We start from the raw sequence: 16,234 nt of genomic DNA, 5'->3' as shown, positions 1-16,234 counted from the left end.
AAAAAAATCATAATTGACCAATTACCAATAATTTAATTGAGAAAATAATTACCAGTTCTTTCAATGTCAAGTATTTATTTCAATTATTCCACATATGCCCAATTTGAATATGCATTTCATAGTCAGAGAAAAAAGTTCAATGTCAGTAACATCTCCATTTCTCTCTCTTTGTCTCTCCCTGTCTCCTTTTTCAGGTGTCAAGTCCAGGTGGGGTGGTAACCATGGAGCGACTGTTGCTGTGTGTGATGTTGGCAGTTGCCATAGCAGTGCGGGCACAGGTCTGTCCGAAGCGCTGTGTATGTCAGATCCTGTCCCCCAACCTGGCAACCCTCTGTGCCAAGAAAGGTCTACTGTTTGTACCACCAAACATTGATAGGCATACAGTGGAGCTACGGCTGGCTGACAACTTTGTCACAAGGTAACCGTCACACCAGCACCAATCTGATATGTGTTTTTTTAACCTAGCAACTAGCCAACTAAAGATTCTGATGAGGGGTACAGGGGTATTTGCTTATAGATTTTGTGGTACATGATTTTGAGAATATAAATGAGTCTGTTGAGAAGTTTTATTTTTTTTGCAATTATATATGTTTTATTTAGGACTTGATAATGTCTTACTGATATCAGCCTTGAAAGTCATTGTTTAATCCCACGAAAAGCAGGGCTATTTTTAATCTGACCGTCTGCTAATGCTATGCCATTATTCTTTTACCTCTAATACACCCACTTCTTGTTACTAGTATGACGGTTACTTATGTTGGAAGTACCACTGTTACTGTCAATGATAGAGTTACAATTAAATGTTTTGGTAATTTTACTGCTACCGGTACAACAGCTGCTTCTGTTAATGCCATTAGCCTACTGCAACTACACTATTACAATAGCTACTATATAGGGCTGGGTATCGGTACTCGATACCTTTAAGGTATCAACCAAAATAAATCGATACCAAGTAGTATCGAAACATCTCCCGTCATATGATACCTGCAATTGATCCTTTTTGCACCCAGAGCTAGAATATATGACTATTTGTATGGACTTGCTCACAGCCAATCAATACAAGCGTTCTTCGATTAATAAATAGTCATCATTTGAAGACCTTCAAAATCCATTTGTGTAAAAACTAAATCATTTAGATGTAGAGGAGTGGTGGCATTTTATGCAGTTTAGTGCTTCTATTCATATGATGAGTATCGAATGAAGTACTCAATTGGTATCAGTATCACTTTTATGGTACTTGGATTGGTTCTGGTATCGTCATTTTTTAAATGATACCCAGCCCTACTACTATGGAAAAGAAAGCTAATCTATTACCACTGAAACTATAAAAACAAGTTACAAAAGCTTCTTGTGTTTCTATCTATGGTTACTCTAACGGTAGCAGAGCTTTACTCTAAGTCCAAGTCAAATGTCACCACTATCACTAAAACTGCTATTATTAACTACCTGGGGTAATCCTCCAAACTGATATCATCATGTCCTCTGAAAATCCAAAAAAATCCTGACTCAGTAAGCTCTACTCTGACATCTGTGGAAGTAATAAAAAAAAAAGAAGAAAAAGCTCATCTTCAATATTTGTGTTACACTTTTACCAGACAATTTAAAGTTCAATCAGGAGAGACGAGTGACTGAAGCAAAGATAATTGTTTATTGTACAGATGATACTGATAATTAGTCTTGTCAAAAGTCTAGCACTTAGACTTAGATTTTGAATCGAGGGACACCAGTCCTGAGCAGCAGCAGCAGCAGCAAGATAAATCCCCCTATGGAATCCAGGCGCTGGTGGTGGTGGTGGTGGCTGATGACTTCTGCTGAGACTGATAAGGCTGATGAGGTTGATGAAGTGTTGCACTGATGAATCCGCTGACCGGCGGTGATGGGGAGGTGGTGGAGCGCACATAACGCTGCATGAAAGCATTAAAGGCAGAGAGGGAGAAAAACATAAAGACAGCTACATGATGATAGGCTGTCAGTGAAGGTGTGTCCACATGCTATCAGATAGATATGGCCAGCTGATGGCACAATTGACAGCCTTGGATAATGACAGCAAAGGAAATTATGAGTGAGCATCTGTGAGAGGCATGGTGGTATATGAGAAATATAACTACAGGCTTATGCATCCAAAGATAGTCTTCTTGCCTGAACTCTCGCTACAGCTCCATTAGTTTAGATTAGATTAGAAAATCTCCAACAAGACACATTAAACCACTCCCATTCTATTTGAAAAATGAAAATTTATCATGATATATAATTTATGTCTAATATGATATTACTACTTCACTGACGCTGAATTATTAACAACCAATATCTAATACTCTGTTGCTACTTGGAGAACTAGTAATATTTCTCCTTGGAAAGTTCGGTCTTAATGTGTGAGGAGGCAGTGATGCTGATCTATGATGTCACCAGGCAACAGGGCCTGGAGCTTCTCCGATGAAGATGAATAAGACGCTTAATTTTTGGACAGTGCGGCATCACCCAGGGTGCTTTTTATAGGGATATGAGCAAATTATATGCTGGCACCAGTATGAAATAAAACTCAATTGTGTGTTAAAAAAAAGCACATTCTTCAAGGCCCTAAAGTCATAGTCAGTTCATAGTCAGTGAAGCAGCTCAAGGCTGTCTCCTGATGGCAGTGCAGTTTAAAGCCTCAGTTCTCTGGTTTGTTGCCTTTGGAGAAAGTTGCTCATGCTCATGAATATTGAAAGAGCTGCACAGGATAAAAAAAGGATTCCACGTGAATCCTGTTTAAGCGTGAATTCTGCTTTTAAATATAGAAAGTTATCCCGTAAAGCATCTCTTTCAAGTCTACCTAGCATTGGAACAACAATTTTAAAAGGAATTGCTCTCCTTGAAGCTTCATTCTTAAAGCTTCATTTCTAAAAAATGTGGTGTTGTAGGAGTTTTTTGAAGAGAAAAAGGGTTTGTCTTTGTCTTTGTTTTAACTATGCATATATCTGTTCACAGTGTGAAGAGAAAAGATTTTGCAAACATGACACGACTGGTGGACCTAACATTATCCAGAAACACCATCTCCTTCATCACACCTCATGCCTTCACCGATCTGGAGAACCTCAGAGCTCTACACCTCAACAGGTAACATACGTACATTTACACTGATATGTGTTTGTGGTAGATGAGCAGACTATAGCACCAAATCCTTTCACTTCACATGGAAGGCTGCAAAGTATTGTAAGTGGACAAATATTTTTATTTCCTCAATCTCTCAGTAACCGGCTGACAAGGATAGGCAATGATACATTCAGCGGGATGTCGAAGCTCCACCACCTGATTCTGAACAACAACCAGCTGGTAATGATCCACCAGGGAGCATTCAATGACCTGCTGGCACTGGAAGAATTGGACCTCAGTTACAACAACCTGGACTCAATTCCTTGGGAGGCCATCCAGGTTAGGATCTCTTTAAACTCCAGCAGCCTTTCAAACCTATTTGGCTGGAGGCCCTTAACAAAAACATCTGAAGCACAATGAAATGTTTAATATTTAAGCATTTTTATGTGCTCACAGTTAAAGTTTTACTAATGCTTTTGTCAGTCAGCTAGTATTTTTTATCTATTATAAATGTCAAGGTCTTTGTGGATCAGCTTATGAAAACATCTGGGACCCAGAGATGTCGAAGTAGCTACTCGTACAATTTCCAGTTGATGGCTATGCTGTTTTTAGTTCAACTGTATATTTCTATTACCACTATGAATAAAGAAATGAAGTGAGAGATAAAATGAAGGCCATAATATCCAGTATTCTGTACCCTGGAAAGCCCATTCTTCCTCCACATTCCTACACCATTAACTTCACTGCATTACACCTTTGTAAAGAGAAAACAAATCAAGAGAAAATATTCAACTATAATATTTGGGAAAAAGCAGCAAAAAGATAACAATGCTCTTTTTTTCTCTGACCTTCCTGCAGAAAATGATCAGCCTCCATACGTTGAGTTTAGACCACAACATGTTGGACTTTATTCCAGAGGGAACCTTTTCCCTGCTGCAGAAGCTCAACCGGCTGGACGTAACCTCCAATAAACTCCAAAAGTTGCCGCCAGATCCTCTTTTTCAACGAGCACAGGTATTCTCAGAGTTTAGATTTTTCCCCACTGCATTTAGTCTAAAAAATATAGCTTAAAAGGTAGTTACTAGGCATTTCAAATGTATTGATTTCACATTTCTTGTGTGTAGAGGGCAAGGTGCTACATACTCAGCTATTCAGGTGGAAATTGATTGAATTAGACAGCTCCTTGAGAATATATGGAACTGAGTGTAAAGCAGGGATTTGCTAGACTAATAAATTTGTTGTTGTTTTTTAAAGCACTATGGTTTCACCCTAACAGGTTCTGGCCACATCAGGGATCATGACCTCCTCATCTTTTGCGCTGTCATTTGGTGGAAACCCTCTCCACTGTAACTGTGAGTTACTCTGGCTGCGAAGGCTGTACAGAGAGGACGACTTGGAGACGTGCGCCTCGCCCCAACACCTCTCTGGCCGCTACTTCTGGTCCATTCCCGAGGAGGAGTTCCTCTGTGAACCCCCGCTCATCACCAGATACTCCCATGAGATGAGGGTCCTCGAAGGCCAGAGGGTTGCACTCAGGTATCTGTGTCGGTTCTGCTCTGAAACACATGAAAACATGCAACACACAATCAGTAATAGTTTTTATTCTATTCCACACTTTCCTCGTTATCCATCCACCACTCTGCAGTCTGCTCCTCCATACACAAACACACACAGACACACTCTCTTCCAATCCTGCAGTTGTGCATTATGCTTACAAGCTGCTCAGGAATACATGGAATGCCCTACTGTTCAATGAAGCACAAGACAGGGAAGTCAAACTAAAAATGTTAAGGGGACGAAACTAAATCAAGACAACAATATGTCTGAGGGGCGATGATTACTTAATTTGCATATATATTGGTCATACACTTCCAATCATGATAGATGTAATGTTTTCAAGTATGGGAATATGATGAAAACGAGAAGAAGGGGCAAAATAAATCAATGAGGTGCTATTATTCTCTTTCTGTTATTGAGTCCTGTCTTCAGCTCCATATATAATGGGATAAGTAGAGATTAACAGAGGGTCAAATGTTTTAATACATGAAAATACATAGTGCTGGGCAAGGATGGTAGTACAATATGGAAGCCCGTTGCAGACTTTATTAAAATGATAATATAAACTTGAACATGAAAATATAACTCCAGTATAGCTTTGTAATTTTCCACATATGGATGTTATTTGAGTAAAAATTTAAATGAAAATGGAATAATCCAATTTGCATTTTCATTTTCACTCACTCGTATGGGCATTTTCTGACCATATTAAAATGGAAATGGAAAAGACACCACTCAAGGGTCCATCTTTCACTTATTTGACCTTAGCAGCCCACCAAAATCTGTTTCTCAACAAATTTGAGGTGAGAAATAAGCAATCAACTTACTGAATCTTCACTCATATTGAATATTCAAGACCTAATTCAAAAGTCTGTTCTGACTTTCGTATGGAAAGGCACTTCTGTCAATGTGCACAGGGCAGATCAAGCTGGGCAGGACGTCAAAAAAAGTAACAGCATAGAGCAGCAAAATGTGTGACTCATGTTTCTTTATGCAAAATTCATGTTTCAGTTGTCAAAAAGTCTTAAAAATTGGCCATTAACTGTTTCCTGTTCTGTTTTTGCACCCACTGCATCATGACAGAACTAATTTAACAGGTCAAATCAATGGAATTGTAGCTTTTATGGCCTCAAATGGTTATTGTTATTGACAGAAACTCACTTACATTTATTTATAATAAGTCAAGTTTCATAGCCCCAAACTATAACTGTACCTATAAATATTTAACATACACCTGGCAAATGAAAATAATTATACTTAGTGTGTGTTGTCAGTGCAAAATTATTACCCCATTACTCCCTAACCTCTTTATGTCTTTAACTTACTTGTCTGTTCCACTGGGTACCTGTTAGTCATTTATTTGATATCAGATATGTATGTATGACAAAACTCCACTGTCATTTGCAAGCTGTAATGTAATCCAATAGGTACCCAATATTCTAACTTAAATAAATGCACTCATTCGATAATGCTCTGGCTTTTTTTCCCCTCCCTTTTGAGTTCCAGAGGGAAAGTGGAAAACCACCATACAGCATTGCTGTACAGTCGACCCCATTCTGTCTTGTTTCTAATATATTCCACTCCACTGGTTTTCACTCCTTATAGGTGCAAGGCAAGGGGTGACCCAGAGCCAGCCATCCACTGGATCTCTCCTGAGGGCAAACTGGTATCGAACTCCTCCAGAACATTGGTCTACACCAACGGTACTCTCGACATCCTCATCAGTACTGTGAAAGATACCGGCTCCTTCACCTGTATCTCCTCCAACCCTGCCGGTGAAGCCCACCAAACTATAGACCTTGTTATTATTAAACTCCCGCATATCACCAACAACACCAACAACATCCAGGAGCCTGACCCAGGATCATCAGACATTTCCACGTCAACCCGTGGCGGGGCCAACGGAAACAACGTGACGGGCGATGTGAAGGGTGGGGTGGATAAGAGGGTGGTGACGGCTGAGGCTACATCCTCGACGGCACTAATCAAGTTCAACTTCCAGAGGACTATTCCGGGCATTCGCATGTTCCAGATACAGTACAACGGGAGCCAGGATGACTCACTTGTGTACAGGTAAGATTGACAGAATCACTGCGTCACTATGAAAAGTCAGACAGTTTACACCATGGAAACGGAACATTGATATGGTCAATGTTGAGGGAGATAATTACATGTCTGAGCAGTATAGATTAGATTACATTAGATTAAATGCAACTTTAATGATCATGGTGGACAATGTGACCACAGCAAATAGAAACACACACAGACTAAAGTGGGCGGAATTAATAAGGCAAAACTTACATTACAATGTAAATAAAATGTAGGCTACAATCAAACAAGTGCAGCATGTCGGTATTAACACTCAAGATATCAAAGAAAATGGCACTTAAAATGATACGAAGCTATTTGAAAGTGTGAATTAACCAGTATGAGTTAAATCATGGTCATGTGGGAGACTATGATCAAACAAAGATGTACAGCAAACATGGCAGACCAACCTGAGACATGAGAAAGTCCATGATACACGGTCAAACCAGGCAAGGCAAAGGAGGAGTTCCAGCCTGCTGACTCACCAGGTTGGCCTTGACAGGGAGAGCTCTTCTGGCCGTTCTTGACTTTTGCCATTTGCTCAGGATTACGCAGATTAGATCAATCTCACCGGGAATGATTGTTATTTGAGCTAAATATTTACTCCAGTGAAATGGGGGAGAGGGAATTAACAAACAGAGAGGGCGTTCGTAGGGAAATCCGCCAGTATTATCTTCCTTTCATAACGTTGCTAATCCCCATACATACTTCATCTGTACACATCATCATCAAGAGATACGGGAGTGTTAGGATTGACCGTTGTTAGGTTGTTATGAAATTCATCTTATTCATCTTCATCTTTTTTTACTATGAGCTATGAATTTGTAATGTTCATCTTTGTTCTTTTACATTCTTTATCTCTCTTTGACTTTATATACAATAACATACACTGATCATTCATAGAAGAATCTGCTGGTATTATCTGCCTTGCATATTATTCCTAATCTGTACATAATTCATCAGCACTCAACCCCATTCAGAGGATGCATCATTGAGAGATGGTGCCAATGGGATTTAAAGCGATCTGTCTTGTAAAAGATAACGTCATAGCCTTTTACAGTACGTCACGATAGCTGCAGAAACTGTTGCAAAGAAAAGCGTCTTTTCTTGTGTCTCTCTTTTTCTGTTACTCTGCCTTTCTTTCACAAAAGCACACCAAAGCCTTTGTGCATTTGTAGGGTTTTTATCCTACAAAAGGCAGTGTTTATACTTTTAGCCCGAGACTTGTTGAACAGTATTAGATTTAAGAGCACAATGGCCACAAAAACAAACAGCTTCCTGTGGGGGCACGGTGGGATGAGTGATTAGACAGCCTTTCACCCCCAACACTGACACTTCTTTGCTCTGTCACGTCACTCAAAGTCTGCTTTTCTTGCTCTCTTCTTTTCATCCACCCCTCTTCCTCCGGCTGCCCCCTTTTTTTTCCAATATGAAGAGTTAAAGTCATTTGCGTATCTCTGTGTTATTTTGCAGCGCTCTTGTCTTTAGATAGCAGATTGATTTCCATTCAATACCTCTGTCGGCACAAAGCAGCAACGCCATTGATTCTGCTTTTTCATTACCCTAACACAGAGAAGAGGGACAGGGAGAATAGGAGAAAGGGAGAAAGGGAGAAAGGCAAAAAGACGAGTGAAAAATGTAGGGAAGCAATAGAGGAAGAAGGAGAGGGTTAAATTAGGAAGGGAAAGAGAATGACTCAGACAGTGCACTTACTTTTCAGGTTCAATGAGAGCTCATTGATTTGCCACACATTGACATTTCTGCGCTTTACTCCCTTCCCTTTCAGCATAATGCTCTTGGGTGTGGTGGGTGTCTGTATGTTTCCTTTGTACAGTGAATGCAGCTCTCTGTGTAAACAGATGCAAATGTGTGTGACAGTTTAAAGCTTTTACAGCTTGTCCCTGTTATGATAACCTCCTGGACATGCAATATCTGAAACGTAATAGTTGTAATACTTGATTCGGTATTGACCCTTGCAGGAAAACCCCCACCACCCACCATTGCTTTCAGTGGGAGGTCAGGGTCAGCTTCAGAACAGTACTCTTGGAGTGGACAGGGATTCAGTGTCTTGCTCAAGGAAACTTGAGACAGGCAGAAACTTACTGATACAGTACTGCTGTTTTAACGCCAGTCACCCTGCTTAAGTATTGTGTTTCTGTTCTGGAGGCAGGCCTGTTGCCTAGTCGTGTCACAAAAGTAAACCCCTTGTCATAAATAGTGGAGCAGGTGAACCCAAATGTGGAGATCAGAAGCAAAAAAGCAGGGCTGAAGAAAAAGTCCATTCTTGGAATTACGGACAAAGAAAAAAAGTAGCCGACCACAACAAAACAGAATGTAGAATGAGACTGAATACACAGACCAGAGCCAGAACAAACTGGAACAAAGGATCCAACAAAGACTGCACTGCAAACCAAGACTAATGAGGGAATGGGGAACAGGTAACTAGACACAAGTGTAAATTCAGAGACAGACACAACCACACCACATACAGACAGGCTGGAAGGCAGATGAAAAAACACCAGGAACACAGAGAACAGACCAAATAATAAATGGCAACCAAAGTAAAAATTCAGTCCCAGTCTTCACAAAAAAGTCTGAGGGCATCTGGTGGGAAAAAGCAACTAATGAAAATAAAGACAGACTTTCATGAGTCTCTAAAGTCAGTGACAGAACCATGACACACCCCCTCTTTCAGATTAGTCTCAGGTCATTTCTTAATATAATGATAGGGTTTTTTTGTAATCATTCTCAACTAGAGTGTGAAGCAGGACTAAACGATTCAAATCAAATCAATCAATGCATGTGATTCTCATTATAGCTTTAAATTGACAGTGTGTTCACAAGCAAGTGAAAGTTTTTGCCCATGACTGTTGACTTCACTAGATATAATGAAAACTGTGACAGATAAAATGTACCGAGCTGCATAAATTTACTCAGCCGTGGACTATTACTGTTAATTGTGTGAGCTGGCGAAACAACAAAAGCCTGTTACCTAGCCGACATGCTCTCTGCATGTTGGAGTCTGTACAATTTCCAGTCTTTTTTGCTGTTCATGAAAAACTCACTGACTGGAAAATCCTCTCCTACTTGTTTAACACTGGTGGTTGCATCAGTGCGGTTATTGTCGAATGTACGAGTGTATGACAGACAGCTGCTGAACAGAGTTGTTAGCGAAGCTTGCTTTTAAACACATATCTCATTTTCAACATGAATCTGGACTTTCAATGTAGGAGCTTTGAAGTACATCTGTCAAACTGATGTTAGACCAAGCAGCTACAGTGTAGAACTGTAAACGGCAGTGTTTACTGTACTTGCTGTACTTAGATATTGCAGTCTTTGTCAGACATGACTTACCAGCAGTTTGTCATTCTAACCATAACCAGCACAGCTGTTATATAAATGCGTTATTGAGATATGTAGTTTACCTTTACCTGACTACTGGCTTGAAACCTGGTGCATTGCAATATCTCATCTGATTCTGGTCATGTAAAAACAAAACAAATATGCCTTATACAAACATATATATGTAGAGCAAATGCAGCTTGTAGTCTAATTTAGGCAAGAAAAAATTAAAGCAGTTTTCAGATGTTTGGACCTTTAAAGATCACCTTTCTATAACCCAAAACAAGAATGAAACTAATGCTGTAGTGTCCTAAAGGTACTGTCACAAAGATGTAGGGACCTGAAGAGGTTTTATCAAGCTGTAAATATGAAGCTTGTATCACTCAGCTACCAAAAGCAAAAGCATTGTTTTTTCCTAATGCTTACACCTACTGAGCACCTCTAATACCTTACACATTTCCTTTTGTCCCTTTGACGCCTCTTAAATGGATACTAAGGAACAAAATTGAATTATCCACAAAGCCCTTATCTAAGCCTCAACTCTTAACCCCGTATTTCAGGGTCAGGTCAAGGAAAAGCTGTTGTTGATGAAATAATGTGGTGACCTTTTACACACGACCTATCACAGCAGAGGCGGCACATGCATTATTTGGCCTTAACACCTCGCTGGTTTTATTGAACAATTCACAGCCGTGTCGATGATAATAGTAAAACTTGCAGCTGGCGTTGACAACGGCGACGATAAAAGGGCCACAAAGTAGATTGTGCTCTTGTTCAGACATAGAGCCAATTATTGCCCTTAATTACGGGTTTGGATGAATGCAAGCCCTTCTGAGATTATAGAAAGAATGAACTCACAAATTGTATGATGAATAGATCTACTGTTTAGTGGATGAATAGATGAATGATGAATGATGATGGTAAAAAAGCCTGTTAAAGATGTTTCTCCCTTGAACAAAGACAGAAGGAAATGTTGTTTTAAAGCTTTATGGATTAGTAATAAACCATTAATAAGGAAAAACACCAAAAACAATATTTGAGGCTATAAAAAAAATTCCTTTTCTACAGGATTATAAATTAACTAAAAATATAAAAAAGAAAAACTGCAGTGTAGGAGTAAAACAGATAAACATAAAATAAGACAAACAATGAAATAAGAAAATAGATGAATAAATGAAACAACTTTAAACAATAAGAATACAACAACCATAAAGTTCAAGGCAGTGATGTGAAATCGACAAAACTTCTTTAAAGAAGTTGTAAAGAAAAGCTGAGAATCAGTATTGCGCTTGCACCTTTGGTACAGTATGTTTCTTCTCTGACTGTTGGGTGTGGTAAAACACATTTTGGAATACACCCAAAAGTCAGAGAAGAAACATACCAGCAGTGATGTCACAGGCTCCTGAAGTACACCTGTATGTAACTGCAGCCAGGTGGGAACCACTAGTGGTCAGCAAAAACAAGATTTACAGGAGATATTGATATACTCTTTAATTACAGCAATTGAAATTTCGGTAAAGGTATCAGTAAACATGTTGATATGCAGCTAACTATGACAGTGGATTGTGTGAGATAGTGTACACGGGACAACAGGTAACAGAGAATTACAGAGGATGTTTGTTGCTTTGCATGCTAGTTTGGGGAGGGGTAGTTTTGTCTATTTGTGGAGCCCAAGGAAGAGGCTTGTAGCAGCAGCCCTGGCTTACATATGTTATCTGAAGATCTAGGGACCCTGATAACAATGGATAAAGCCATTTTGGTGTTCATACAAAAGAAGGAGCTAAACCAAAGTGAAAAATAGTGAAAATAATCTCCACATTGAAATGCTGTTCTCCATGCATATATTCATGAACACAAGCCCTATACAAATGGGTTGTTTAAGGCTTGAGTAGGTAGAATATAGTTCTTCTCCTGTACCTGCAGACATTTAGGCATCAAAACACAGTATCTGCTAAATCTACAGCTAAGTCTTTGATACAACTCAAAATCTACTTTGACATTCACTAAATCACTTAAAAGCAAACACCAAACTCATTCTCCCTCTATCCTAGTCCTCATCTGCTCTGCCTGTTGTTTTGTTTCTGGAGTGTTTTTTTTCCCTCTATGTTCTTTCAGCAGTTGTTTTCCACTCCAGCAGACCCATCGAGCTGCGGGGGCTGGTTGCCATTTGCTAAAAAAACTACACATCAAGCAAATTGTGTGGCAAGCTTTTTTATGAGGCTACACACCAGGGGGTGGGGGGTGAATCTAGGCCCTCTTCTCTCTCTCTCTCTCTCTCTCTCTCTCTCTCTCTCTCTCTCTCTCTCTCTCTCTCTCTCTCTCTCTCTCTCTCTCTCTCTCTCTCTCTCTCTCTCTCTCTCTCTCTCTCTCTCTCGCTCTCTTTCTCTCTCTCTCTCACTAGCAGGAAGTACTTTATCCTTGCCTATGGTCCCTGTGGCCCGGGTATAACACCTCGCTCAGCTGTGCTTAAGGCGTGAAAAAATATCTGCTTTTATCCCGCTGTAATGTTCCAATTCTTATTTTATGGCGCCATAAACGTATCGTGGGCCTAACGTAACAGTGTTGTTGTTGTAAGTAGTCTATGGGGTTTTAAACATGGACGAGTAGTACAGAGGGAACAACCACAGATGTAAGGATGATTCTACTAGATTGAAAGCAGAGGTGGTAGAAGAGTTGGTAAGAGGGAAGAGAAAAAAAGCACCCAAAGATACAAAGGACAGTATAGATATTAAAGAGAGAAAAAGAAGGATGAAATGAAGGGTAATTACTAATAGAAGAAACATGGAAGGGGATCAGGAGGAAGAGGGGAAAGAAGAAAGCGTTTCAGGAAGGAATGACAGGACAAAAAGAGCATTGTTCAAATGCAGGACGATAGATGGATAGGGAATGAAGGAATTAAGAAAGGGAAAGAACAGAAGAAAGGTATGAAAAGAGGACAGATGAAAGAGAAGTTGGATAGAAATTGGAGAAATTACATGAGAAAAGCAGCGGAAGAATGCATGGAGAATCAAAAGAACAAAATTAAAAGAAAGAAAGCATAGGGAAAGAAACAGCTGTGTGGAGGGAGAGAGCACGGAGGAAGCTAACCACAGCATTAAGTAGCAGTGTGGATGACTCAGCTGAACTGGAGGAATAGAGCTGAGCTGGGCAGATGGAGGTCTACAGCGAGCTACGGATAGTGCTGAAACGTCTTCCCTTACATCTGGGACAGCTTTCATTGTGTGGCACTACTCTGCCGTGCTTGTCTGCACTAAAATCAGCAGTAATGAGTGTGTGGATCCTTCCTACTATTGTTTTGGAATTAGAAAATGACAAAAGTGGCACACACACCAACCTTTAACACACACTAATATATAATGCACAGATGTGTTTTGATCCATTTCATAAATTGATTTAATACATCCTTCACCATAGTGGTCCTTAAATAGATATATTTAAACTGTTTTCACTGTTTTGGAATGAGTTAAAATGGTGAACATGGAAATTGTGCACCTGAAAACCAAAACAATGAGCTTAAAGACACTAAAATGCTCCGTAGAGTATAGAGTGGGACTCATTGTTGGACCATCACTGTTACCAGCTTCTTTCATATTCCACATACTCATTTCATCTGTTGGTGAACAGCAGTCATGGGTGTATTAATTAATAACTGTAAAATGTCATTCACAAAAAAATTATTGTAGAATAATTATTTGTTTCAATTCCTCTTGTATAACTGTATCCGTGTATTAGTGACCTTAAAAAAGTCCATAATAACTAATATTTAAGAATGAATGGCATCTTTTTGCTTGATAAGAGAAGAGTTTTTACATTAAATATTTCCACAAAGAGGAGCTATACTTTCCAGTAATATTTCTTTTCAGCTATTTTAGGGTGTGAGGAAATTTAATCAAAGAGTGGGGATATTTATAGATTTTAGATAAGGCTACAATAGTCTCATATTTAAATGAGGTGGCTATGTGTTTTATTGGAAACTATAATATTATGACTGTAATTATAACAGTAATTTGCTACACTCTTCATTAGAGGAAGAAAAAAATATTCTAACCCTCTGTATAAGTTGCTACCACTAGTGTCCAATTGTTATACTTACACTGGAGTTGTTGTTACACCACTAGCTAGTGGCTATTATTGACTTTCTCAGCAATTCCATGACTGTTCTTCTCGAGTCTGACTTTTAACAGGTTTAATGAATAAAAATAGATGGGGAGGTGTTAGCAAAGCCCACCTGGCCAGGGCTCAAAATCCCTGTTCCACCTCTGACTACAAGCTGTGTGGCTGCTTGTTAACCATTAGCTCTGGCATCAGGGGCATTATGCATGGTAAAACCGAAATAAAAAGCTAGGTTCTGCAATGTTTTCTGTCTGCCTGAAAGACTCAGACCTATTAGCATGGCATTGTGCCATCTGCTGTGTAAGCCACATTAGCGTTGAGGTCAGCAGTAATGGGGCAGTAGTTGAACTACCATTAATCCTCTTCACTTCGTGCTTAGAAACCAGTCATTCTTAACTGGTTTGATTGTATTTGCTGACCTTACAGTGGGATGTGATGTCATGTAAGAGTGTTTTCAATTCAATGATGTCAAAGAAAAAAATCATGAAATGTCATGGTATCATTTAGTGGATGCATTTTAAAATAAAGTGAGAACATGAAGATACCACATGTTTAAAAAGTGCAGTGTAAAGAAAAGTATTTTTAAACCCATAACTGCTTTTGCATACTATTTTGTTGGCTTATCTGACAAAGTTTTCCATGTTTCAGGCTATTTAATTTAGACTAGCTTGCATTACGGTAGCATGGGAGGCTTTAGCCAGAAGCACTGCATACCATTTTCTAAAATAATTGGACTCCCTACTTTTAGATATGTATCTGTGACCCATTTTGGTCCCATTTCTCTTTGAGCAACACTGCTGTGCAATTTAACATTGTTTTTTTTCTGTTTAAACACTTCTAATGAGGAGTGGGTAGTGGTAGTATACTGTATTAGCCTGCTGATATTTACACCAGTTTACTTGCTGCTTTTACGTTTACTAAGAAAATGATCAACAAATCTACAGCTTTATTATTAGGATCTTGGTGTGTAATATGAATACATGAGAACTGAATGAAAATGCACACATTAACATGACACCAAAACATCTCCAAAACAGTTGAAATTTGTTTAAAGGACACAACTCACCACATGGTCAATTTAGTAGCTCTTTTGGTGCTTTTGATCATACCCCATAATCTCCCTCAACAGATTGGGTTTGGTCAGTATAAAAATGTACATTATTTTCATCCATGTTGGTTTAAAGGCTCAGGTTCAAAGATCATCCCTGAACTTGGAAACAGCAGCAGAGAAAATAATCACTACAAGTCCCATTTACCAGTTGTTCTTAAGCTTTTGGTCATATCACATGATATTGATCACCATGTAGTTTGAGAATATTATTGAAATTTTTCTTTTTTTATTATTGTTATTGTTTTTTAATATACAAAAGCTACACATTTTTTACTCCATCATTTCAGATGTAACATGCAACATCTAAATATAACAGATATCCAATTGTCAGATATGGCTTCATGATGGGCAGTGTTATCTATCACTTTGCGTGAATGGCATTTATTGTACAGCTTTCCTAATTTTATACAAATTAAATACATTTTTTGAGTATTTTTCGGTTTTGTAATAGTAAAAGTCTTAGGACATTTTACAAAAAGTGTGGTACAAATTATAAGAAAAGAGCAAAATATGTTAATATTGTATTTAAAAAGTATTGTTGATTTATTTATTTTTGGTGGGTATCCTTTAAATATATTTAGATCCATATGTAGTTCTTAATTTGCAAAAAGTGAGCTGAATTAGTTTGTTAACAATTCTTTAACAACAGAAGTGTGTCATTTGTGTACACCAAATTGCACCACCCTTTCTGTAACATGTCCTAAAATGAAATGTCAAATACCTGAAAATTCTGGGAGTTTAAAGGACCAGTAAAATAAAGTGTTTATACTTAATTCTTAAAAGAATAGTTCAGTATTTTGGGAAATACAATCGCTTTCATGCGGGTAGCTTAGCTTGGAATACAGCCTAGAAACAGTGGGAAACAGCTTGTCTGACTCCAGCTGGAAAAAAAGCCAAATCCATCTAACAGCACCTTTAAATCTCACGAACTAGCTGGTTATTGCTTGTTTG

The 16,234-nt window shown here is 38.8% G+C and overlaps 1 protein-coding gene across 1 annotated transcript in view; it reads left to right on the top strand.

The window, feature by feature from the left end:
* The first annotated feature begins 218 nt into the window (after nucleotides 1-218).
* lrfn5a (leucine rich repeat and fibronectin type III domain containing 5a) overlaps nucleotides 219-16,234 on the top strand; it is a 23,036-nt gene continuing 7,020 nt past the window's right edge. The window contains exons 1-6 of the mRNA XM_062440244.1: nucleotides 219-418; nucleotides 2,968-3,096; nucleotides 3,231-3,411; nucleotides 3,931-4,086; nucleotides 4,349-4,608; nucleotides 6,235-6,702. Of these exons, the coding sequence (XP_062296228.1) occupies nucleotides 222-418; nucleotides 2,968-3,096; nucleotides 3,231-3,411; nucleotides 3,931-4,086; nucleotides 4,349-4,608; nucleotides 6,235-6,702 (1,391 nt within the window). The 5' untranslated portion in view covers nucleotides 219-221. The remainder of the gene's footprint in view (nucleotides 419-2,967; nucleotides 3,097-3,230; nucleotides 3,412-3,930; nucleotides 4,087-4,348; nucleotides 4,609-6,234; nucleotides 6,703-16,234) is intronic.

This window comes from Scomber scombrus, chromosome 19, assembly GCF_963691925.1.
Source record: "Scomber scombrus chromosome 19, fScoSco1.1, whole genome shotgun sequence".
NCBI lineage: Eukaryota > Metazoa > Chordata > Actinopteri > Scombriformes > Scombridae > Scomber > Scomber scombrus.
Note: the sequence above shows the minus strand (reverse complement) of the source record. Positions and strands in the feature narration are given on the sequence as shown.